This window comes from Hypanus sabinus, chromosome 20 (genome assembly GCF_030144855.1).
Source record: "Hypanus sabinus isolate sHypSab1 chromosome 20, sHypSab1.hap1, whole genome shotgun sequence".
NCBI lineage: Eukaryota > Metazoa > Chordata > Chondrichthyes > Myliobatiformes > Dasyatidae > Hypanus > Hypanus sabinus.
Genome location: NC_082725.1, coordinates 8,551,040 through 8,578,208, shown reverse-complemented (window position 1 = coordinate 8,578,208; position 27,169 = coordinate 8,551,040). Strand labels below are relative to the sequence as shown.

Genomic DNA, 27,169 nt, shown 5'->3' with positions numbered 1-27,169 from the left:
AAACAACTCTCAACTATTGTAACGAATTATGCATAATTATTAGAGGTTAAAGTACAGAGATGGAACGAAATGTGCATAAATGCATACATACCAGCATGTATTTATGAAAAGCAATTTAAAATGTTTACAGTGCAGTGACTGAGGTAATGGGTAGAGGTGAGTGGGGTGGCTAACTAGAATGGCCGATCGGATTAACTGCCTGGGGAAAGAAACTTTTAAAATGGTACAAAGTTTTTTTTTAATAGCCCTGTTGTGCTTTCCAGAGGGAGTTTTTGGAAAAGGCAGTTTGCAAGGGGTAATGTCTGCAATTATGTTTCCTGTTGCTTTTTTGTTCTGGACGTATAAAAGTCCTGCAGTGATGGTAAACTACAGCCAGTGGCTTTCTCTACTGATTTGACAGTTGGCTGTAGTTTTTGTATATTATGAGAGGATACTGCACCCAAACCATACAGCAACAGCTAATGTGAGGTTGCTCTCTATGATGCCAATGTGGAATTGACCAGTATGCTCCAGGGAAGATGGTATTTTACCAACTGCTGCAAGAAGGATATCCTCTGCTGAGCTTTTGTAAATGAAGGAGATGTGGTGCTTCGACAGGTCCGGTGAAATTCCCATGCCCAGGAACCTGAATGTTGAAATGGTGCTAACTGTAGAGTTGTTGATAATCAGTGGGTGGAGAGAAGACAAATTTCTTCTCAAGTCGATATGTATCCATGGTTTAGAGGGCATCCAGTTCCAAGTTGTTATGACTGCACAAGGACATTAGCTTGTTTACTTGGATTAGTCATCTCTGGTGATTAGTCCTATGACGGTGGCATTGTCCACAAACTGTATTGGTTTAACTGATGGATCACTGGAAACACAGTCAGTGGTGTAGAGGGAAAATAGGAGATGGGAGAGAACACATCCCTGTGGCACACCAGTGCTGAGTGAGTTTGCGTAGTCCCACGTACTGCTTGCTGTAAAATGAGTAACTGGCAGATGAGCCTGGTGGTATGTGCTTTCAGGTTTTTGTATCTTCTGCCCGATGGGAGAGGGAAGAAGAGAGGATATCTGTGGTAGGCAGGGTCTTTGATTGTGGCTGCTTTCTCTGAAACGGAGAAAAGTATAGAGAAAGCACATGTAGCTTGTTCCTGTGACGTACTGAGCAGTGTTCACAACTCCCTTTAGTTTCCAGTGGTGGTATTCAGCAAGGTTGCATACCAAGCTGTTATATATCCAGATAGAATTTACTTACTTATTTATTTGAAGATATAGTGCCGAACAGGGTCTTCTGGCCAAACGAGCCACACCACCCAGCAACCCACCTATTTAACCCTAGCCTAATCACAGGACGATTTATAATGACCACTTAACCTACTAATTGGTACGTCTCTGGACTGTGGGAGGAAATTGAAGCACCCGGAGGAAACCCACACGCTCACAAGAAGGACGTACAAACTTCTTAGAGAGGACCTGGAATTGAATGCTAACACCTTGAACTGCAACAGCATCGTGCTAATTGCTATGCTACTGTGGTGCCCAATCGCTTGCAAATAATTCAATTAGTTTCTCCTACTCCTGGTCATTAAGAGTAAAATGGCAATAAGCAAGAAGGAGGGCATGGATCTGAAACCACTCACTCGCCTTTCAATTACATTGGGGCTGACCTTCAGAGATGTGTTGAGTGAAGTTTAGGAGCCTGATGGTTGAAGGGTAATAACTGCTCCTGAACCTGGTGGGACTTAAGGCTCATATACCTCCTGCCCAATGGTAGTAGTGAGAAAAGGCTAGATGATGAAAGTCCTTGATGATGGATGCTGCTTTCTTGTGGCAGTGCCCCATGTAAATGTGCTCAATGGAGGAGAGGGCTTTGCGTGTGATGGACTAGGCTGTATCCACCACTTTCTGCAGACTTTTCTGTACCAGGCCATGATGCAATCAGTTAAGAGCCTCTCCATTGTTCATCTATAGAAGTTTGTCCAAGTTTTAGGTGTCCTTGCCAAATCTATGTAAACTTCCTAGAAAGTAATGGCACTGTGTTGTTCTTTGTCGTGGTACTTAGGTGCTGGTCCCAGGACAGATTCTCTGATATCATAACGCCAAGGAATTTCCAGTTACTGACCCTCTCCACCTCCAATCCCCTAATCACGATTATGGATTCCTGCTTATTCTGGCCTTTATTTTGAATAGGTGGATTCATTTACTTTGTAGAAGTACATGTAAAGGAGAACTGGAAGATGAGATTGTTGAAAGGCCAAGATGGAGTGGATTTGGAGCGGGTGTTTCCTCTAGTGGGGAGTCTAGGACCAAAGGGCACAGCCTCAAAATACAAGGATGTATTTTGAGAGGAAGAGGAATTTCTTCAGCTAGAAAATGGTGAACCTGTGGAATTCATTGCACAGGTGGCTGTGGAGGACAGGTCATCGAGTATATTTAAAGCAAACGTTGATTGGTTCTTGATTAGTAAGGGTGTCAAAGGTTATGGGGAGAATGCTGGGGAATGGGGTTGAGCGGGATAATAAATCAGCCATGGTGGAGGAGACTCAATGGTCTGAATGGCCTGATTCTGCTCCTATACCTTATGACTATGCTGTCAGTGGTTTCTTGTGCTTGTGAGTGTTATGACTGCACACTTATCCAAAAAAAGACAACTTCCCCCATTTGCTGGTGCAGTGGGAGTTAATCATCGTCTCCTCTCCTTTCCAGTGCATGCAGGTGACAGTACAAGAGTGGAGCTGATCATACCAGGGGAACAGCACTTTTACCTGAAGGCTGTGAGTGTTGCTGAGAGACAGAGATGGTTAGTTGCCTTGGGATCCTCGAAGGCTTGCCTGACAGATAGCAGGACCAGGAAAGAGAAAGGTATGTTTACTACTTTATTTTTAAGACAATGGTGTCATTTTGATGGGTCCCTGAACTCCAGGCTCAAACTACAAGTATGTTGACTGACCAGCCCTCGTGCTTCCTTGTCTCTGCTGGTTGCTGGACTTCGAGTGCAGAATGGAGGCCAGGATTTTAGATGTCCTTCATCAGCTGTCCACGTCGATGGACTTCAAATGCAGAGCAGACACAGGGTGCAAGCTGGCGAGAATTGAGTGTTAGTACACTCGTTTGCCTTTAAGGCCCTCTGTTGGTTGGGATGGACCACGGATGTGGCATTCTAGCTGTCATACGCAAACCAGGGCAGTAAGATACGGAGAGCCAGCTCTGCCCATGCAGCAGGCTGATGAATCCAAAAGAATGACAGAGACCGCTACAGTCTGGCACTGGTGGCATTGCAGGAGTTGCCGGTCAGTGTTGCACTCGAGGTAGTACTGCCTTAGTACCCGCTCTGGACTTTTCCTCAGGGTTCACTCCCAGAATCTTCCCTGTGAGTGGGTATAGCTTCAAGGCAGCGGAAGTTTGAGTTCAGAGTTTTCCTTCTAGATGAACTGCCAACCACAGTTGATGAGCCCCATCTGTCCGAAGCAACTGGTTTTAAGATGCCAGTAACCTGCCTTTACCCCTTTTTTTTGTCAGTCGATACAGTTCCGCCAGGCTTAGTAGCTGAGCCTCGCGTGAAGGCCAGGAGCTCACTTGGTTGTCAGAAGCCGTTTCTTTTTCAATCTTTTTATTGAATTTCATATATAAAAGAAACATAATATAATAATAAATAGGTTATAAATGCATAAGACTTGAAATTGAATTAATAGTAGGATAACAATATCCTATTAAAATATCAACATAGAAACATAGTACATTATCAATCAAGTCTATAATAATTATTTGAAAAAAATAAAAATAATCATCAAAAGAAAAAGAAAAAATTATAAAAATACAGGCAAAAAATATAAAAAAAATACTAAACTAAACTAACATGGGCAATAATAACAGTTTATTTGTATATGATAGTGCCAAAAACTCCAGAACTCCATACCTGAACAAGAATAAGTAAAGAGAAGGTCTGGAAGAGGCCAAATTAATTCATATGAAAATGTCGAATGAACGGTCCCCAAGTTTCTTCAAATTTAATTGATGAGTCAAAAATAGTGCTTCTAATTTTTTCCAAGCTCAGAAAAGAAATAGTTTGAGAGAACCACTGGAACGTGGTAGGAGGATTTACATCTTTCCAATTTTGTAATATAGACCTTCTGGCCATTAATGTTACAAAAGCAATCATTCGTCTGATTGAAGGGGAAAACTGATTATCATCCTCATTTGGTATACCAAAAATTGCAGTAATAAAATGAGGTTGTAAATTGATATTCCAAACTGAGGAAATGGTAGCAAATATGTTCTTCCAATAGTTATGTAAAGCGGGACATGACCAAAACATGTGGGTCAATGAAGCCACATCTGAATGACATCTGTCACATTGAGGGTTAATATGAGAATAGAATCGAGCAAACTTATCTTTAGACATATGAGCTCTATGTACAATTTTAAATTGTATTAAAGCATGTTTAGCACATATAGAAGAAGAATTAACCATTTGTAAATTTTTTTCCCATTTTTCTATTGATATATTATATTGAAGTTCTTTTTCCCATTCTTGTTTAATTCTACCTGATATTTCTGGTTGTATCTTCATAATCATATTATAAATAAAAGCCACTAATCCCTTCTGATAGGGATTTAAGGTAAAAATCATACCTAAAAAGTCCATTGAAGTTGAATTGGGGAAGGATGGTAGATTTTTATGTAAAAAATTTCTAATTTGTAAATATCTAAAAAAGTTAGATTTAGGTAACTCAAATTTGTTGGAAAGTTGGTCGAAAGACATCAAACTACCTTCAAAGAAAAGATCACAAAATCATTTTATACCTTTCCTTTTCCATATGCTAAAGGCTTGATCTGTCAAAGAAGGTTTGAAAAAAAAATTAAGTAAAATAGGACTATCAAGAACAAAGTTTTTCAGAGTAAAAAATTTACGAAATTGAAACCAAATTCGTAATGTATGTTTGACAACAGGGTTGGATATCTGTTTATTGAATTTAACTAAATCGGCAGAAAGAGAAGAACCCAGAACGGAGAATAGAGAATATCCCTGTGCCTCATTGCATTCTAAATTTACCCACTGTGGGCACAATGGTGAATCCAAATCTGATTTCCAATAAATTAAGTTACGAATATTATTCGCCCAATAGTAAAATCTAAAGTTAGGTAAAGCTAAACCACCATCTTTTTTAGATTTTTGTAACTGCCTTTTACTTAACCTAGGATTTTTATTTTGCCACACAAATGAAGAAATTTTTGAATCAATGTTATCAAAAAAAGATTTAGGAATAAAAATTGGTAAAGCTTGAAATAAATATAAAAATTTTGGTAGAATCATCATTTTAATAGCATTAATCCGACCAACTAATGATAAGGATAAGAGAGACCATCTTGTAGTAAGTTGTTGAATTTGATAAAGCATAGGTAGAAAATTCAATGTAAATAAATCTTTATATTTCTTAGTAATTTTTATACCTAAATAGATAAAGTTATCATCAACAACTTTAAATGGTGTCCTTTCATTCAATAAAGTTTGCGCGTTTAAAGGGAATAAATCACTTATCCAAGTTTAGTTTGTAACCAGAAAAACTACCAAATTGAGCCAACAAGGATAAAATAGCGGGAATAGACCTGTCAGGATCAGAAATATATAACAACATGTCATCAGCATAGAGTGATAACTTGTATAATTTCTCATTACGGGTAATACCAAAAATATTAGGAGATTCACGAATAGCAATGGCTAAAGGTTCTAATGCAATATTAAACAATAAAGGACTTAAGGGACAACCTTGTCTCGTACCACGAGATAATTGAAAAAAGGAAGATCTGTAATTATTTGTAAGAACAGAAGCAACAGGTTTATGATATATTAGTTTAATCCATGATATAAAATTAGGACTAAAATTAAAATATCTCAAAGTGTTAAATAAGTATACCCATTCAACTCTATCAAAGGCTTTTTCAGCATCTAGTGAAATAACACATTCTGGGATTGTGGGTGATGAAGTGTAAATTATATTAATCAATTTTCTAATATTAAAAAAGGAATACCGATTCCTAATAAAACCAGTTTGGTCTTCTGAAATAATCTGTGATAATACCTTTTCTAACCTAATAGCTAAAATTTTTGTAAGAATCTTAGAATCTACATTTAATAGTGATATAGGGCGATAAGATGCACATAAAGTGGGATCCTTATCTTTTTTAAGAATTAGAGAGATAGTAGCTTCATAAAAAGACTGAGGTAATCTCTTCTTAACAAATGTATCATTAAAAATTTCACATAGCCAAGGGGAAAGCAAAGAAGAAAAAGTTTTAAAAAATTCTATAATATAACCATCAGGACCAGGAGCTTTCCCTGAGTTCATTGATGAGATGGCCTCTCCTATTTCAGCCAGAGAGATAGGAGCATCAAACAAGCTACGATCTTCATCTGTCAGTTTGGGAATATTCAAATTGTTAAAAAAGTTATCCATCATGGACAGATCGCCGTCAAATTCTGATTGATATAAAGATTTATAAAAATCTTGAAAAGTGTTATTGATTTCTTTATGATCAGTAGTCAGATTTCTGTCTTGTTTACGAATTTTAATAATTTGTCGCTTAGTCGAAATAGCTTTTAATTGGTTAGCTAATAATTTACCAGTTCGATCACTATGGATATAAAATTGGGCCCTGGTCCTAATTAATTGATTCTCAATTGAAGAAGATAATAATAAGCTATGCTCCATTTGAAGCTCAACTCTTTTCTTATAAAGTTCTTTGGTAGGAGTCACGGAATAAATCTTATCAATTTCTTTAATTTTATCCACTAATAAAGCAATATCTAAATATCTTTGTTTTCTTTTACCGACAGAATATGAGATAATTTGTCCACGGATAAAAGCCTTAAAAGAATCCCAAAGTATTCCTCTGTCAATCTCTTCTGTATAGTTGAGAAAAACAAGTCAATTTGCTGTTTTATGTAGGTGATGAATTCCGGATCTTGAAGCAAAGTAGCGTTAAGTCTCCAAGATCTAGTATTATTCGAAAAGTCCGAAATCTTGATAGATAACTTCAAAGGTGCATGATCCAAAATAGCAATAGAATCATATTTACAATCAATAACATCTGTTAATAAACGATGATCAATAAGAAAATAATCAAATCTAGAATAACTGTGATATACATGTGAAAAAAATGAAAATTCTTTATCTTTAGGGTTCAAAAACTGACATATTTCAGTGATTCCCGAATCAACCATAAAAGAATTAATAAGTGAGGCTGATCTATTCGGAAGAATTTGAATAGGTTTAGATCTATCCATTGAAGGATTCAAACAACAATTGAAATCTCCACCCATTATCAAAATATATTCATTTAGATTAGGAAGGGAAGTAAATAAACGTTTAAAAAATTCAGGGCAGTCAAAGTTTGGAGCATAAATATTAACTAGAACCACTTTTCGATTAAAAAGTGAACCAGTTATCAACAAAAATCTGCCCTGTGGATCAGAAATAATTTCATGATGTGTAAACGAAATTGAAGGGTCTATAAAAATAGACACACCCCTAATTTTGGTGGTAGAATTCGAGTGGAATTGTTGACCTTTCCAGAACCTAAAAAAAGCGTTGATTATCCTCCCTCCTAATATGGGTCTCCTGTGCAAAAATAATATTAGCATTTAGTCTATGGAATACTAATGGTTTAAATCATCCGATTCAACATAAAAAAATATTTAACCATTAGTATTCCAAGAGATAAAGTTAACAGACTTATCCATAATGCCAATATTAATTGTGTATATCATAAAAGGTTAAAAAGACACATAACCCATAAATCAGGAAGAAGGAAAAATGATTCAGGAGCAACCGGAAAACATGACACCTCAACAATATTAATAATTTAAAGTCGGCCCATAAACTAAAAGCAAAAAAATAAAAAGCAAAAGCGTGAAAGAAGATCCCTACCCCCTCCCCCAACCCCACGGAAAAAAGCCAAGCGGCAGGCGCACAAACTAACACTAATATTAGCCCCATTTTCAAGATGGCGACTTCATGATAAGAAAGAAAAGAGAAACTATATAACACCCAGATATAAATACAGGGTTGTAAACAAAAAGAATATATATCAATCAAAATGAAAAAATAATATAAAAAAGCAAAAAATCATTAATAAAAAAAGGATAACCTTTGAAGTTTAAAATAGTGTAATATGCCTTTAAAAAAAAATTCCATATTCAAATATAAGGAAATGACGTTTCAAAAACAAAGATTTATGGGAAGAAGAAACGACATTTTGAAAGGACCATATTACAAAATATAGATGTAAATTCACCAATCTTATTTTTAAAAAAAAGGTTATCAAAATAGAATTAAAAAAGGGTTCAATAACCACTACAATATATATATAAAAAAAGTTCAAAAATTCAAAACATTCGTCCCATTCTCAAATACAGGCAAATAAACGCTTATGGAAAGCAAAGTCTTATGGGAAGAAGAAACGACATCTTAAAAAATAAATCATTATTACAAAGTCTTAACATGTATATCTAATCCAGAGGGAAAAAAAAATTAATTAAGAGAAAAGACATTATAGTAAAGTTAAAAAAGCATCTGTAAATCATGATAATAAAAAAAAAACCAGGTCTACAGACCAAAATAAAAAGCTATACCGCAGCTTCATAAGTTAAAGCCTAAAACGGAATGGCGTCTTCTCTCCAGAAGTTCTTCCACATAACACATAGTTCAAGTTGTACAAGAACAGCAATATTTTTCAACGAATTTCTTCGCTTCTTCCGGAGTATTAAAGAAACGCTGACTGTTGTTGTTCAACGTAATTCTGAGATTCGCTGGATATCTTAAAGCTTGTTTAAGTCCAATCGCCATCACTGGGTTAAAAGCAATTCGCGCCCTCATTACCTCGAATGAATAGTCCTCCACAATACGAAACTTGTTGTCTTTGTGAGAAATCATACCTTTCTGACGAGCTAATCGAATTAAAAGCTCTTTCTCCCGAGGATAATGGAGACGGACAATCACAGCTCGTGGCTTGTCTTTTGCAGCCGAAAATCTCGAAACTCTGTGGGCACGATCAATAGTAGGTTTAACCCGCAAAGCGTCCTCGCCAAAAATTTCCCGCAATAAATTAGAGAAATATTCAGTTAAGTCACCAGACTCGAGATTTTCGGGAAATCCAATAATACGCAAATTCTGTCTGCGAGACCGGTTTTCAAGTTCGGTGATTTTAAACTTATACTGCTCCACTATTTTAGCGGTCGATCGTACCTTCTCCTCCAAAGTTTCGATTGTACGTATTTTTTCACAAATTATCTTGTCAAGAGCCGCAAACTTTTCTTCATGGCGTTCAATAACTGCTGCCTGCGATTGAAGCTTGATATCAAATGATTTAACGACTTCTTCAAGCTCCAATATTTTCGCAGTAAGTTTGTTTTCCAAACTTGCAAGTTTAGTATCCAGTTTAGTATCCAGAAGATTGGAGATTGCATCAAGAGTTATAGGGTCTTTAGACGATTTCTTAGGTACAGACATTTTAAGTTTGAAAAAATTAAATCCAGTGTTATTTTTAAAAAGAAAAATAAATCATAAATATCAACCCATATGATTAAGTACGAAAAGATTTGATTAAAGGGTGATTATAGCTTAAAAAATGAAGAGCGCCTAAAAGGCAGATGTCTACGTCGCCATCTTGAAACTCCACCCCCTGTCAGAAGCTGTTTCAGATGCACACCATTGGGAACATTTAATAGGTAGTGGGAGCTTATCTCCACTACCTTCCCTGGCTATAACAATCTTAAGGAACCCTTCGGGTTTGCCTTTAAGTAGAAAGGATCCAATTAAGAGCTCTTGGATCATTGGCATAAAATGCCAGACTACCACCCGTTGTACTTCACTTTTTTTTAATCCAACAGAGCTTGAAGCACTTCACAAAAAAAATATAGTTCAGATTAAAATGTAAACAAAAGTACAAATTCATTTTGATGTTTCCACATGCAAGATTAATGGTGACATCTGTTTATTAGCACTCTGCAGCCATCTTTGTATTGATCAGCAAGAAATCTTTACAGTAGTACATATCAACTTTTCAATTGAAATTGTGCTCTGGGAGAAATTGCTACGGTTATGGCAATTGACTCAAAAGTAAGTTGCTACTTATAATCTTTTACTATCTTTCCTTTCAGTTAGTCCTGACAAAGGGTTTCGGCCCGAAACGTCGACAGTGCTTCTCCTTATAGATGCTGCCTGGCCTGCTGTGTTCCACCCACGTTTTGTGTGTGTGTGTTGTTTAAATTTCCAGCATCTGCAGATTTCCTCGTGTTTGCTTCTATATGTCTTCCATACCACCTTATAAACCTGTTGAGCCGCTTCCGGGGGCTATGGACTTGGAATACACGATCCTCCTATACATCAAAATGGGAGCAATTCTGTAATGGGAAGGGTGTGGTTTTATCTATTAGAACATCGAACAGAGTGGCACACTACAGGCCTTTGGTTCATGATGTCGTGCTGACCTTTTAACCTATTCCATGATTAATCTACTCCTTCCCTCCATTTTTCTCTCAGCCATATGCCACTTAAATCGTTAAATGAGTCTTCAGTACATCCCCTAAGACCATAAGACATAGGAGCAGAATTAGGTCATTTGGCATCGAGTCTGCTCCGTTATTCCATCATGGCTGATTTATAATCCCTCTCAACTCCATTCTCTTGCCTTCTCCCTGTAAACTTTAGTGAGGCCTCTGTCAGTCAAGTGTGGCGATGGATGTTGTGTCTAGATATGCAAGCTTGGGCAGTACGATATGGAGAGCAAGCTGTTGCTCACGCAATAAGCTCTTCCTCTCCATGCATCTGAACTCAAAAGAATAGCAGAAACTGATACAGTTTGGTACCAGCAGCATCACAGCAGTTGCCAGTCAGTGTTGTACTCAATGTAGGACTGCCTTAGGGGCTCCAGCTCCAGATGTTTCTCTCTGGGTTTACTCCTGAAGCCTTCCTCACGAGTGGATATCGGCACAAGGCAGTGGAGGTTTGAGATCAGAGTTTTCCTTCTAGCTGAGCCCCATCTGCCTAAAGCGACTAGTTTTAAGGCACCACCTTTGCCCCTTCTCCTGTCAGTGTAAACTTTGATGCCCTTACTAAACTACCAATCTCTGCTTTAAATATACCCAATGACCTGGTCTTCACTATGCCACAGATTCACCACCCTTTGGCTAAATAAATTCTTCATCTCTGTTCTAAGGAGACACCTTTGTCTTCTGAGGCTATGCCCTCTGGTCCAAGACACCCCCATTATAGGAAACATCCTCTACACATCCACTGTATGTATGCTTTTCAACATCCGATATGTTTCAGTGACATTCCCCCGCATTCTTTTAAACTCAGCGAGTGCAGCCCAGAGCCATCAGCCTCTCCTCATACTTTCCTCCTAAGTTCCATGCACTTACCACTTTCTTTGTGAAAATAAAATCTACCTCTGACATCTCCCTGTATACTTCCCTCCAATCCCCTTAAAATTATGCACTCTCCTGTTCAGCATAATGTCTTGGGCTCTACTATGGTGTAGTGGTTAGTGCCACACTATTTCAGCTCAGGGCATTGGAGTTTGAAATGAAATCTGATGCCATCTCTAAGGAGTTTGTATGTTCTCCCCATAAATGTGTGGGTTTCCTCCAGGTGCTCTGGTTTCCTCCCACAGTCTAAAGACGTATCAGCTAATAAGTTAATTGGTCATTGTAAGTTGTCCTGTGATTAGGCTAGGGTTAAAAGTGGGTTGTTGGGCAGCTTGGCTTATTGGGCCAGAAGGGCCTGTTCTGTACTATATATAACTAAATTTCAAAGTAAATTTATTATGTCACTATATATTAACTGTGAGATTCTTTTTCATGGGGCATACTCAGTGCATCTGTAGAATAATAACCATGATAGAATCAATGATAGTCCACCCAACTAGAGCATTCAACCAATGTGCAGAAGATACCAAACTGTTCAAATCCGAAAAGCAAAGGAATAATAATAATTAATAAATAAGTAATGGATATTAAGAGCATGGGATGGAGAGTCCTTGAAAGTGAGTCCATTCATTGGTTGTGGGTGTAGTTGAGGGGTAGTAACTATTCCTGAACCTGGTGGCGTGAGTCCTGAGGCTCCTATACCTTCTTCCTGATGGCAGCAGCGAGAAGAGAGCATGTTCTGGTTGGTAGGGCTCCTGGACGATGGATGCTGCTTTCCTGCGACAGTGTTTCATGTGGACATGCTCGGAGGTGGGAGGGCTTTACACATGATGGACTGGGCTGTATCCACAACTTTTTGTAGGATTTTCCATTCAAGGGCATTGGTGTTTCCATCCCAGCCTGTGATGCAGCCAGTCAATATACTCTCCATGACACATCTATAAAATTTTGTCGAAGTTTTAGATGTCGTGCTGAATCCCTGCAAACTCCTCAAGAAGTTGAGGTGCTGCCCTGCTTTCTTCATAATTGCACTCATGTGCTGGGCCCAGGACAAGTCCTATGAAATAATAACGCTAAGGAATTTAAAGTTGGTGACCCTCTCCACCTCAGATCCCCTGATGAGGACTTGCTCATGAACTTCAGGTTTCCTTCTCCCAAGGTCAATAATCAGCTCCTTGGTCTTGCCAGAATTGAATGAGAGGTTGTTGTTATGACACCACCTAGTCAGGATTTCAATCTGTCTCCCTTATGCTAATTGGTCACCACCTTTGATTCAGCCTGTGACAGTGGTGTTGTCAGCAAACTTGCATGTGGCATCGGAGCTGGGCTTGGCCTCGGAGTCATAAATATAAATTGAGTAGAGGAGGAGGCTAAGCACACAGCCTTATGGTGCACCTGTGCTGATGGAGATCGTGGAGGAGATATTGCCAATCCAAACTGACAGGGGTCTGCAAGTGAGGAATTTGAGGATCTAGTTCCCCAAGGAGGTAGAAAATAATGTTCTTTCAGCTTGAACTGATCACTAAGTTGGTTTTGATTTGTTCCTATTCAGAAGTGCTGTTCTGCTTTCCGATAAAACCAGAAAGTAGATAATGACCTCACGTGCTCAAGGTCTGCTTCTAATTGCTCACCAATGAATTGCGCGTGCATATGGTGCCTGAGCATTGAACTGAGCTCTGTGGCTGAATGACGTTCTGATTAATAAAGGTTGCTGATAGTCCACTGAGATTTTCAATGTTTGTTTCAGGGAAGAATTTTGAACCAAAATTGTGCTTTTTTTGCAACATCCTCTGCAACCAGTAAATATTTTGAAAACATTCAACTTCAAGGTAATTTACTCAGTTTAAAATGATGTTTGATTCAAATTTTAGGAATGCAATCAATATTGCATTGGACATAGCAGTTAGCATAAAACAATGGGTTCACTTCCCACTGCTGTTTGTTAGGAGTTTGTACATTCTCCCCATGACCGCATGTGTTTTGAGGGTCAGGGATCAAGTTTATTCACCATATATATTTGCATGTATTAGAAATTTGCTTTGGTGTGTTGATTGGTGTGTTACATGCAACAAAAACAACACAGACACAATAGATTCTGCCGATGCTGGAAATGCAGAGTAACCCACAAAAGTACTGGAGGAACTCAGCAGGTCAGGCAGTATCTGTGGAAAGGAATAAGCAAACAGAGTCTTGGCCTAAAATGTCAACTGTTTATTCCTCTCCATAGATGTTGTCTCACCTGCTGAGTTCCTCCAGCATTTTGTGTGTTATATAAAACAACAATGTTCAACAATTATAACAAATAAAGAATCACACCAAAATAAGTTAAGGGATGGATATGGAATAAAATGTGCATAAGTATATGAACAGCTTGTTTTTGTAATGAGAATATCATTATAAAATGTAGTTTAAAGTGTTTACATTGCATAACAGTGACTGAGGTAATAGATAGAAGGTGCAGTGGCTGACCATAGTAGTTAATCAGATTGACTACCTGAAGGAAGAAACTTTTAAGATGGAGTTTAAGTTTTTGTTTTAATAGACCAATTGCACTTTCCGGTAGGGAGCTACTGGAAAAGACAGTTTGCAGAGTGGGTTTCCTCCGAGTGCTATGGTTTCCTTCCACAATCCAAAGATCTACGGGGTTAATTGGTCTCTTGGCTGTAATTGGGTGATGTCAACTCCTTAGGCAGGGAGGGCTCATTACCATGCCTCCTCTAAAATAAAAAAAATCAAAGAGGCTTATTGTGAAGAAAGCAACTAATTTTATTTTTTGTTCTTTTAAAGAAATCAACGAAAACACTGAATGCCTGAAAAAGAAAGTATCTGAACTGAGGTTGTATTGTGATCTTCTTCTTCAGCAAGTAAATAGCTTAAAAGAGGACAGACAATCTGATCAGTCCACATCAACTAACCTAGAGGTACAGTATATACTTAATAAGTCTCATTGCTTACGATATTGTTCTTTCGATGTACAATGTTGCTTGATCCATTTCTGTTTAGTGCTCTCTATGTGGTAGAGAATAAAGTTAGATTCAAGCTTGAAGAAAATTCCGGATTTTTTATAAAACCAAGAAAATCACCGAAGGAAAAGCCCATACAAACAAAAAAAAGGATTCCCGTTAAATCTATGGAATCCAGTCAGAATCAGATTTATTATCACTGATATACATCATGCAGTTGGTTGTTTCGTGGCAGCAGTACACCACAGCAATAATATATACTATAGATTATAATAAATATATTTAAAAACTAAATATGCAGTGCAAAGAAGAGAGCACTAAAATATAGTGAGGTAGTGTTTATGGGCTCTGGCTCTGATGGTGGAGGGGAAGAAGCTGCTCCTGAAATGTTGAGTGTGTGTCTTCAGACTCCTGTACCTTTTCCCCAATGGTGGTAATGAGATGAGGATGAAAACAAAATAGTGGAAAAACTTGTTAACTACATTTTTTTTAAAAAAGGATCAAGTCACATGACATTCTAGCCTCCGAAGAAAGGCTGCCCTTGTTTATCATCAGCTGCAAAGATAAACAGACTCTACAGAGCTTGGATGGTGGGGTCCATGATAATGGAAGTTTCTTTTCTGCGACAGCATTCCATGTGGATGTGCTGAGTGATGGGGAGGGCTTTACCCGTGAAGGATTTGGCTGTATCCACCACTCTTTCTGTACTTGCCTATACTAACTAACATTAGAAGGACGTGTAAAGTTTTTAATAGCCTGAAAATATGTGACACATTGACTGAATGAGTAGTCATGCCACTGAGAGGCAGAGACTAAAGCTGACTGGCACAGAGTCATAGGTTACATTTCATACTCAAACCCCTTTGAAAATGAGTGTGTGTCAACAGGCAGGGCCGAATGAATAGAACAGTTTGCATGTCCACATAATGAACAATAAAAAGCTAACAGCTGGTTCAATTTGCATTTTGGTTCTGAAAGGGAGCATTCATACTCTAATATTCTGGTGTGTGTCAGTGAATTTGAGGCTAGAAATTGTATATTTACGTTTAAATTAGGCATGGAAACGTTTGTTTTTGCTTCTGTATGTGACCAGCTGCTGGGAAAGCTCATCTATCCACACAGAATGAACAAACATGTCATCATCCTGTTGGTTTCAGAAAAAGGACAATTCCTAATCTTGTGGACTAATGGAAACTTCGTAATGCAAGTTTCAAAAGTAGGTGCAGTGTATTGAAAAATGATACGATAGGTTATCAACTCAGGAATGAAGGCATGCTAAATTTTTGCTTTAACTCTGAATAATTTGATCATTGCCAGTTTTTGATTCTTAGGAGTTATGTCCTGGTGAATGGTCTTGGCCCGAAACATTGACTCTTCCTTCCTTTCCTAGATACAGCTGTCCTGCTGAGTTCCTCCAGCATTTTGTGTGTGTAATTCTGTTCACGTGATAGCTGTTCCCAAATTTGTTGACCAAATTACAAGGTTGTGTAAATGGTAAGAGGATTAAACCACTGTGCAGCCTGGCTTTCTGCTAAATAAAGAGTTTAGGACTGACACTTGTCGTTTTATAGCAGCTGTCTTCCTGCTTTCAGTTATCCAAAATTGTCCTGTTTTAGAAATAGATTAAATAACTAATGTTATCAATTACCATTTAGGGAAGACTGTTCTTTTTTCCTCCCAATTTTTGCTGCAGGAATATTTTTATCTCCACTCCTGAATTTAATTCATAACTATGCCCCTTGGGTCTAGATCACTAATCAGCGGAAATACTTTTTTAATGTACCTGCCTTTTACACCTTGACAGCTTGAAAACTGTGATCAAACGACTGCTTAACCTTCCCAATATCAGGAAATAACAAACCTAGTGTATGTAATCCTTGGTTTTAATTTTTGAGTTTAGGCATGATTTTGATATCTCCTTCCCAAGAAAAATTGCCCAGAGCTGCTCATACTTGGTTCTGTACAACATTATATATTGTTGAGGAGCAAACACCTTTACTTCCTCAGGAGGCTAAAGAAATTTGGCACGATCCTGTTAATTCAGACCAATTTCTATTGTGATTTCCTCTCCCCACATTTCAAAGACATGAGTTAGCGTAGTGATGCTTGTGAGCTGTCCCCATCAAATCCCCAAACTGTGTTGGTCATTGATGAAAAAGATGCATTTCACTGCATGTTTCAATATTATGATGTAAATCTCAGAGTGCTGTATAGTGACATACAGTATATGAACTTTGATAAGACATTTACTTTGAACTTTGAACATGTGACAAATAAAGCTAATCTTTCATCTTTATCTGAAAGGTGGCTTTAATATAGATGGCTGTCCACTAGTGAGAAGGATGTGCAGGCTGAATGGCTTGAATCCCTGTTATAGAACACTGACTAGATAAATAATTTCAAAATAGATAATTTTCCTGCATGGTTTAATGGTTTTAGAAGCTTGGCCATCTAACCTGACACTTCCAATATTTTAATTTTCAAGAGAGATTGTCATTGGTTAAGGAAGCAGGGAACTTGACTTTTTCTGTGATTTTTCTTGCAACTTCATTTTCTGGACAGTGATAAATTCCCATCATAACATTTATATCATCATTGGTAGATGCAGCTTGTCATAGTAAGCCGGTGTTTGTAATCCATTATAATGTTCAAAAGTTGAGAATGAATTTATTATCAAAGTACATAAGTATCCCCTTATACAACCCTGAGACTCCTGTTCTTGTGGGCACTCACAGCAAGCACAGGAAATGCAATATAATCAATGAAAAACCACACCCACAGGACAGACAAACAACCAATGTGCAAAAGACAAGAAACTGTGCAAATACAAAATAAATAAGTATCAAGCATATGAGATGAAGAGTCTTTGAAAATGAGTCCAGAGTTTGTGGGAACAGTTCAGTGATGAGGTGACTGAAGTGAGAGTCTAATGGTTGATGGATAATTCCCCTTGGATACCTGTATCATCTATTACAAAATTATAACTTTGTTTTATTTCTGTTCACTTGCATTCTTGGCGTAGATTGACATGGCGGCAGTTTTAAGATCTACTTGCAATACCTTCACGAAGACGTTGGAAGAATGCATGCAAATTGCAAATGCTTCGTTCAGGCCCGAACTATTGCAGCCTACACCACCAGGTTCCCCACACGTGGCTATCATCAAACCAAACAGAGTACGTTTGTAGAAAACAATTTCTCTTTGATGTTGTTGTGATTTCATCATGTACAATGGACCTAGGTTAAATGAACAAATGCCACACGCCTCATTTGGTTAGATTCATATGGCACATCTCAATAATTGATTATTGTCATTGACAAACAAAAGAGGTGCTGGGAATCTTGAGGAGCATATTCAAAATACTGGAGGAACTTGGCAAGACAGGCTGCATCCATGGAGGGCAGTAAATAGTCGATGTTTTGGGGCGAGTCCTGATGAAGTGACTCAGCCTGAAACGATGGCTGTTTATTCCCCTCCATAGGCACAGCCTGACGTACTGATTTCCTCTGGTACTTTGTGTGTGTTGCACTGGACTTCTAGATCTGCTGGATCCCTTGTGTGTATGATATAATAGCAATACTGACAGAGAGGAAGACCTGCAAGCTGTGATGCAGTTGTAATCTATTCGTACACAGAAAAGCTGAGGGACTCGGTGATCCACCATGAACCTTCGTGGTCTCATTTGGTTTATGCAGCTATCTCGCATGGTCATGCATGAAATCTAGCATTACGGAGTCTGAAAGCTTGATGTAATTGAGGATGTTTTCCATGGTGGGGAAGTCTAGGACCAGAGGGCATAGCCTCAGAATAGAGCGACTTCTATTTAGAATGGAGATGAGGAGGAATTTCTTTACCCAGTGGATGGTGAACCTGTGGAATTCTTTGCCGTAGGTGACTGTTGAGGACAAGTTGGGGACACTTAAGGTGGAGGTTGATAGGTTCTTGATTAATCAGATTACAGGGAGAAGGCAGGAGAATGAGGTTGAGAGGGAAATGGATCAGCCATGATGAAATCCCCCTGCAGTCCCAATGGGCCAAATGGCATAATTCTGCTGATGTGTCTTATCATCTTAATTAAATTCTTTTTAAGAAGAATCTATGCTGAATGCACTACACATATATCCTCTTTTCAGTCCCTCAGAAGGCAAAGTTAATTGTGCAGCATGGGCTTGTTGGGCTGGGTAGCCTGTTAGCTTGCTGTATCTCTAAATAAGTAAAGCTGTAAGACATAAATAGAGTGGAGGGGTGGAGATGGTCTCTACCAAAGGAGGTGTAAGGTGCTCCTTCCCTCCTTTAGCCTGCAGGTCACCCTTGGGCAAGGTGTAGTATCTACTTAGCTCCTGATCGGGGTCATGTGAAGCTATGTGATTAGGGAGTGGATGGTCATATGAGCAACTGGTGTTTATCACAAGTACTGGCGTCATTGACGCCAGGCAAACAATCTCTGAAGAGTATTGATAATGGCTGGAGTCACCTGTATTGTAATGATCCTGCCCAGAAGAAGGCAATGGCAAACAACTTCTGTAGAATAATTAGCCAAGAACAATCGTGGTCATGGAAAGACCACAATCGCCCACGTCATGCAACATGGCACGTGATGATGATGACGCAAATACTGAGTGTGTAAACCAGTGCATCCCCGATTAAAGAGATTCTACTGCTGAGAAGATTTTAAAAAGTTAATATTTTACTGGGTTTCCATTCTAACAAAGATCTTTGAAAAGCCTCTGAACAAGTAGCAGAATTGAGTAGCTTTTAATGATAATTGTTGGAACTGCATCCAGTGGTATGAAACACGTTCAGTGAGTTGGCCACACTGCAGGTAAAGGCTACACAGGCAGAAAGGGAAGGGGTGGCCACTAGACAGCGTAGCAGCAGGCAGGTAGTGCAGGAGTCCCCGAGGTCATTTCCCTCCTAAACAGATATACTGTTTTGGATAATGTTGGGGGAGATGTCTCATCAGGGAAAGGCAGCAGCAGCCAATTTCATTGCACCATGGGTGGCTCTGCAGCACAGGAGGGAAGGAAAAGGAGTGGGAGAGCTATAGTGATAGGGGATTCGATTGTAAGGGGAGAGCTATAGTGATAGGGGATTCGATTGTAAGGGGAGAGCTGTAGTGATAGGGGATTCGATTGTAAGGGGAGAGCTATAGTGATAGGGGATTCGATTGTAAGGGGAGAGCTGTAGTGATAGGGGATTCGATTGTAAGGGGAATAGATAGGTGTTTCTGCGGCCGCAAACGAGGCTCCAGGATGGTATGTTGCCTCCCTGGTGCAAGGATCAAGGATGTCTCTGAGCAGCTGCAGGACATTCTGGAGTGGGAGGGTGAACAGCCAGTGGTCGTGGTGCACATAGGTACCAACGATATAGGTAAAAAACAGGATGAGGTCCTACAAGGTGAATTTAGGGAGTTAGGAGATAAACTAACAAGTAGGACCACAAAGGTAATAATCTCTGGATTACCACCAGTGCCACATGCTAGTCAGAGTAGAAATAGGAGGATATTTCAGATGAATACGTGTCTTGAAAAATGGTCCAAGGGGGAGGGATTCAAATTTCTGCGGCATTGGAACCAGTTCTGGGGGAGGTGGGACCGGTATAAACAGGACATTCTGCACCTGGGCTGGACTGGAACCAATGTCCTAGGGGGAGCATTTGCTACTGTTGTTCAGGAGGATTTAAACTAATGTGGCAGGGGGATGGGAACAAGTGCAGAGAGACAGAGGAGTGTAAAATGAGGATAGAAGCAAAAAGTAGTAAGGTGAAAAGTAAAAGTGGCAGGTAGGCAAATCCAGGGCAAAAAGCAAAAAGGGCCACTTTTCAACATAATTGTATAAGGGCTAAGAGTGTTGTAAAAACAAGCTCAAGGCTTTGTGTGTCAATGCGAGGAGCATTCGTAACAAGGTGGATGAATTGACTGTGCAGGTAGTTATGAATGAATAGTTGGGATCACAGAGACATGGCTCCAGGCTGACCAAGGATGGGAGCTCAACATCCAGGGATATTCAATATTCAGGAGGGATAGACAGGAAAGAAAAGGAGGTGGGGTAGCATTGCTGGTTAAAGAGGAGATTAACGCAATAGAAAGGAAGGACATTAGCCTGGAGGGTGTGGAATCGATATGCGTAGAGCTGCATAACACTAAGGGGCAAAAAACGCTGGTGGGAGTTGTGTACAGGCCACCTAACAGTAGTAGTGAGGTTGTGGATGGCATTAAACAGGAAATTAGAAATGCGTGCAATAAAGGAACAGTAGTTATAATGGGTGACTTCAATCTACATATAGATTGGGTGAACCAAATTGGTAAGGGTGCTGAGGAAGAGGATTTCTTGGAATGTATGCGGGATGGTTTTCTGAACCAACATGTTGAAGAACCTACTAGAGAGCAGGCCATTCTAGATTGGGTATTGAGCAATGAGGAAGGGTTAGTTAGCAATCTTGTCGTGCGAGGCCCCTTGGGTAAGAGTGACCATAATATGGTGGAATTCTTCATTAAGATGGAGAGTGACATAGTTAATTCAGAAACAAAGGTTCTGAACTTAAAGAAGGGTAACTTTGAAGGTATAAGACGTGAATTAGCTAAGATAGACTGGCAAATGATACTTAAAGGGTTGACAGTGGTTATGCAATGACAAGCATTTAAAGATTGCATGAATGAACTACAACAATTGTTCATCCCTGTTTGGCAAAAGACTAAACCAGGGAAGGTAGTGCACCCGTGGCTGACAAGGGAAATTAGGGATAGTATCAAGTCCAAAGAAGAAACATATAAATTAGCAAAAAAAAAGTGGCACACCTGAGGACTGGGAGAAATTCAGAGACCAGCAGAGGAGGACAAAGGGCTTAGTTAGGAAAGGGAAAAAAGATTATGAGAGAAAGCTGGCAGGGAACATAAAAACTGACTGTAAAAGCTTTTATAGATATGTGAAAAGAAAAAGATTGGTCAAGACAAATGTAGGTCCCTTACAGTCAGAAACAGGTGAATTGATCATAGGGAACAAAGACATGGCAGAAGAATTGAATAACTACTTTGGTTTTGTCTTTACTAAGGAGGACATAAATAATCTTCTGGAAATAGTAAGGGACTGAGGGTCTAGTGAGATGGAAGAACTGAGGGAAATACATGTTAGTAGGGAAGTGGTGTTAGGTAAATTGAAGGGATTAAAGGCAGATAAATCCCCAGGGCCAGATGGTCTGCATCCCAGAGTGCTTAAGGAAGTAGCCCAAGAAATAGTGGATGCATTAGTGATAATTTTTCAAAACTCCTTAGATTCTGGATTAGTTCCTGAGGATTGGAGGGTGGCTAATGTAACCCCACTTTTTAACAAAGGAGGGAGAGAAAAACCGGAGAATTATAGACTGGTTAGTCTGACATCGGTAGTGGGGAAAATGCTAGAGTCGGTTATCAAAGATGTGATAACAGCACATTTGGAAAGAGGTGAAATCATCGGACAAAGTCAGCATAGATTTGTGAAAGGAAAATCATGTCTGACAAATCTTATAGAATTTTTTGAAGAGTGGATAGGGGAGAGCCAGTGGATGTGGTATATTTAGATTTTCAAAACGCTTTTGACAAGGTCCCACACAGGAGATAAGTGTGCAAACTTAAAGCACACGGTATTGGGAGTATGGTATTGATGTGGATAGAGAATTGGTTGGCAGACAGGAAGCAAAGAGTGGGAATAAATGGGACCTTTTCAGAATGGCAGGCAGTGACTAGTGGGGTACCGCAAAGCTCAGTGCTGGGATCCCAGTTGTTTACAATACATATTAATGATTTAGATGAGGGAATTAAATGCGGCATCTCCACGTTTGCAGTTGACACAAAGTTGGGCGGTGGTGTTAGCTGTGAGGAGGATGCTAAGAGGATGCAGGGTGACTTGGATAGGTTAGGTGAGCGGGCAAATTCATGACAGATGCAATTTAATGTGGATAAATGTGAGGTTATCCACTTTGGTTGCAAGAGCAGGAAAACAGATTATTATCTGAAGGGTGGCCGATTAGGAAAAGGGGAGGTGCAACGAGACCTGGGTGTCATTGTACACCAGTCATTGAAGGTGGGCATGCAGGTACAGCAGGTGGTGAAAAAGGCAAATGGTATGTTGGCATTCATAGCAAAAGGATTTGAGTACAGGAGCAGGGAGGTTCTATTGCAGTTGTACAAGGCCTTGGTGAGACCGCACCTAGAGTATTGTGTGCAGTTTTGGCCCCCTAATCTGAGGAAAGACATTCTTGCCATAGAGGGAGTACAAAGAAGGTTCACCAGATTGATTCCTGGGATGGCAGGACTTTCATATGAAGAAAGACTGGATCGACTAGGCTTATACTCACTGGAGTTTAGAAGATTGAGGGGGGGATCTTATTGAAACGTATAAAATTCTAAAGGGATTGGACAGGCTAGATGCAGGAGGATTGTTTCCAACGTTGGGGGAGTCCAGAACGAGGGGTCACAGTTTAAGGATAAAGGGGAAGCCTTTTAGGACCAAGATGAGGAAAAACTTCTTCACACGGAGAGTGGTGAATCTGTGGAATTCTCTGCCACAGGAATCAGTTGAGGCCAGTTCATTGGCTATATTTAAGAGGAAGTTTGATATGGCCCTTGTGGCTAAAGGGATCAGGGGGTATGGAGAGAAAGCAGGTACAGGATTCTGAGTTGGATCATGATCATAGTGAATGGCGGTGCAGGCTCGAAGGACTGAATGGCCTACTCCTGCACCTATTTTCTATGTTTCTATGAATGATAGTACGGCTACATGAGTTTATGATTTTAGAAGTTCCAGTTTGTGAAAATGATAAGAATTAGCTCTATTTGTTACATGTTCATTGAAATATGCAGTGAAATACATTGTTTCCATCAAAGTCTAACACAGACCGAAGATGTGCTGGTGGCAGCTCATAAGAGTCATCGTGCTTCCAGATCCAAATTGACATGTCTACATCTCACCAATTCTAACCCGTGTGTCTTTGGAATGTGAGAGGCAACTGGAGAGCCCAGAGGAGAACCATGCAGTCATGGGGAGAACGTACAAACTTCTTACAGACAGTGGTGTGAATTGACTTGCTATCGCTCATTATCGGTACTGTTGGAAACATTATATGAGAACCGTTCAATTTTCGTTGTGACAAAAATATATTTATATTGTTTCCCAGGTTCAACTTGTAGTCTAGTTTTCTAGGCTTAACTTGACCTGTGGTAGACCTTCTACAAATAGGCTTCGTTATTCCTAGGAGAAAACCAAGTAATCTTATAGAACTGGTTAGGCCAGATCTGGAGTATTGCATACAGGTCTGGTCACCCCACTACAGGAACGATGTTGAGACTTTGGAGAGGGTGCAGAAGAAGTTCACCAGGATGCTGCCTGGTTTAGAGGGCATGTGCTATAACGAGAGGCTGGATAAAATTGGGTTGTTCTCTCTGGAGCACTGGAGGCTGAGGGGAGATCTGACAGAGGTTTACAAGATTCTAAGAGGCATAAAATGAGTGTCTGTTTCCCAGGGCTGAAATGTCCAATACCAGAGGGCATGCATTGAAGGTGAAAGGGGTTAGGTTCAGTGGGAATGTGAGGTGTAAGTTTTTACTCAAGAGAGTCACGGATGCCTGGAATGAACTGCCTTGTATAATGGGAGAGGCAAGTACATTAGAGACTTTTAAGAGCCATTTGGATAGGCACATGGATGTAAGGAAGATGGAGGGATATGGACATGGTGTAGGAAGGTGGATTAGTGTTCGGGTGTTTTTGATTTGCTTTTTAGCTGGTTTAGCACAGCGTTGTGGGCCAAAAGGCCTGTCCTGTGTTGCACTGTTCTATCTATCGCAGTTCAGTTAATAAAAGAGAGAATATGAGCACAAAACAGCATTCAGTGAGACAAACATGAGGAAATCGACAGATGCTGGAAATTCAAACAACACACAAAATGCTGGTGGAACACAGCAGGCCAGGCAGCATCTATAGGGAGAAGCACTGTCGACATTTCGGGCCGAGACCCTTCTTCAGGAGACAACTGGATTTTAACCGCCATAGTCTTTGAAGACATGCTTCATTTTTATCGTTCTTGGCTAATCCCACTGATAAACCAAGCGACCTCATCATATACATGCAGTGTGTTACCAGTAAGGAGTTGAAGTATAAATCTAATTAATAAAGTTGTCTAAAAAATGTTTCTTTACTTTCAGTGAGATTTAGTGAATGCTGCTTGTTTTGCAGTAGTTCAAGGAGCTCAGTTTTCCAATATTTTAAACTAGAGCTTCTTTTTCACTCAAGTCACAATAAAAGTAGGAATCACTATCATTTTAAAAGAGAGAGGGAGAAAAATAATTTATACTCAAGACAGTGGTATAAAAATTGGACTGACTTAACATGTATCAGCCCTACCTCGCGTAGTAATTGGGCAAATGATAAATCTCTATCAAATATGAAATAAAGTGAGAAACTGAAATATCAAATTTGCTGTTTAAAATATACTTAAGTTTAGGTTGAAGCTGAAAATATGTTGGTAATATGTTGATGAATTAAAAATGTGAAACTTAAAAGTTAATACAAAACTCATAATCATCACTTTGTCTTTTGCTGCTCTCAAAGGTCTTGGGGGTGTTGCTACTGTATAATTTGTGTTCTTTTATAATTCTTTTATAGATTAAACAGCGTCCACCTAGCTACAGTTGGAGAGAAAGGTAATAATTTATAGATTATGGTGCCAGTGAAAGTGAAGGGGGTGGGAGGAAGAAAAGGTTAAAGTTAAATTAAATTTTCCATATGCAAATCAGAAGCAAATAATTGAAGATAAAGCTTAGCTTTATTTGTCACATGTACATCAAAGCATACAGTGAAGTGCGATGTTTGCATCAATGACCAACACAGTCGGAGGATTTGCTGGAGGCAGCTGCAATGGTGCAATGATGGAGTTCCCATTTCAACCTGAAAACTACATTGAAATTTACTAATCAATGTTAGTCCAGGAAATCTATAAATTGAGTTACTATTTCAGTGATCTCTGAACACGTTATATATTTTTTTCAAATCAGTTAATGCATGGATGATAGGAAGGTTTAGAATGATTTTAAAGTAGGTTAAAGGCACAGTATCATAGACTAAAGGGCTGGTACTTGCTGTACTGCTGTATATTGTTAATATTGGCAGTTTCAGAAACTTATGACTAATGACTATTCCTAACCAAAGAGGGAGCACAGTAGTACAACAGCAACATTCCCTCTTTAATTTCCACCAGCTGAGTGGCAACAAAGACTGTGTGTGGGAGCATTTCAGTTACTGTGCGGGTGCATACCTGTGCTGCATAGAGGGGACAGTGCGTAGTTAGCGTAACTCTATTAAAGTGCCAGCTATGAGATTTTTTTTTTAGAGGTGTAGCACGGTTACAGGCCCTTCCAGCCCAGTGTGTCACGCTGCCCAGTAACCCACCGGTTTGCCCTAGCTGAGTCACTGGACAATTTACAATGACTTATTAGTCTTCTAACTGGAGCACCCGAATGTTATCTAGATACTCATGGGAAGGACGGACAAACTTCTTACAGACGGCAGCAGAATTGAACGCCAAACTCTACTGCCCTGAGCTGGAACAGTGTTGTGCTAACCACTACGTTACCGTGGTGCCCTGTCAAATCCCATCGCTGTTTTTAAGGAGTTTGTACGTTCTCCCTGTGACTGCATGGGTTTCCTCGGGGTGCTCTGGTTGCCTCCCATGTACGATTAGGGTTAGTGAGCTGTGGGCCTGTTCTGTGGATGTCAGCAACACCAGTGGGCTGCCCAGCTCAGCACTGGCTGATCTGATTTGACACAGACAGCACATCTCACTGTATGCTTTGAAAATAGAGCTCATCTTTATCTGACTTCATGTACTTTACTGCCTTTTCCTAAAGTCGCAACTTTATTGCTGCTTGGGTAACTATTTAAATGTGTTTACCACAGGAATGAACTGAAAAATTGTCAGAATGGATTAGTGATAAAAGAGAACAAGGCAAAGTCTCGGAGAAGGTCACAGTCAGAAGATGACTGTCAGCATCAAGGAACTTTGAGAGGAAGTGTTGAAAATGTGGAGGGTAAGATAATTGGAGCAAATACCCCTTAGAGAAGCCTTTGTTGGATTTTGGCATGGAAATGATATGTGATAATTAAAGAATGTCATGGGAGGTGTTTACTTCAACCACATACTCGAGTTTCTCTTGAGGATGTGGCTAACCAGTGGGTGAATATACCAACAAGCTTTGTTTTTTTTCCATGCTAACACATTTAAAAATTTTATTGTCATAGACGTTTCAGAGGAAAAAAAAATGAATTGGCAGTCTTGGGTATTAAAGAATAACTTTATTAGATACCAGTATATTGAAGCATTGAGATATACAGCAAAATGTGTCGTTTTCGTCCATGACCAGCAAAGACTGAGGATGTGCTGGGGGCAGCCCGCTAGTGTCGCCACACTTCTGACGTCGACAAAGAATGCCCACAGCTTACTAACCCTAACGTGCACATCTTTGGATAGTGGGAAGAAACTGGAGCACTCTGGACGAAACCCATGCAGTTACAGGGAGAACATACAAGCTCCTTACAGACAGAGGCAGGAATTGAACAGACGCTGTAAAGCATTACACTGATCACTACGCTGCTGTTATGTTAACCACTATGCTACCGTATTTTTCTGAAGCACTATATTTTCACCTGCAAAGTGAGTGCATGGGTAATTGTTGCATGATGTGTTCAGAAAAGAAAAATCACACTAATTGTTCTGGGGAAGCCGCTGTAGATAGAGACTCATTGGCCACGTTATCCACCTGTTAACCTAA

At 39.6% G+C, this 27,169-nt stretch overlaps 1 protein-coding gene across 1 annotated transcript in view; it reads left to right on the top strand.

Moving 5' to 3' along the window:
• Positions 1–27,169, top strand: part of plekha8 (pleckstrin homology domain containing, family A (phosphoinositide binding specific) member 8) — a 72,503-nt gene that overhangs the window by 10,600 nt on the left and 34,734 nt on the right. Inside the window, exons 3-7 of the mRNA XM_059945033.1 lie at positions 2,689–2,844; positions 14,198–14,331; positions 17,396–17,548; positions 25,008–25,045; positions 26,298–26,428. Of these exons, the coding sequence (XP_059801016.1) occupies positions 2,689–2,844; positions 14,198–14,331; positions 17,396–17,548; positions 25,008–25,045; positions 26,298–26,428 (612 nt within the window). The remainder of the gene's footprint in view (positions 1–2,688; positions 2,845–14,197; positions 14,332–17,395; positions 17,549–25,007; positions 25,046–26,297; positions 26,429–27,169) is intronic.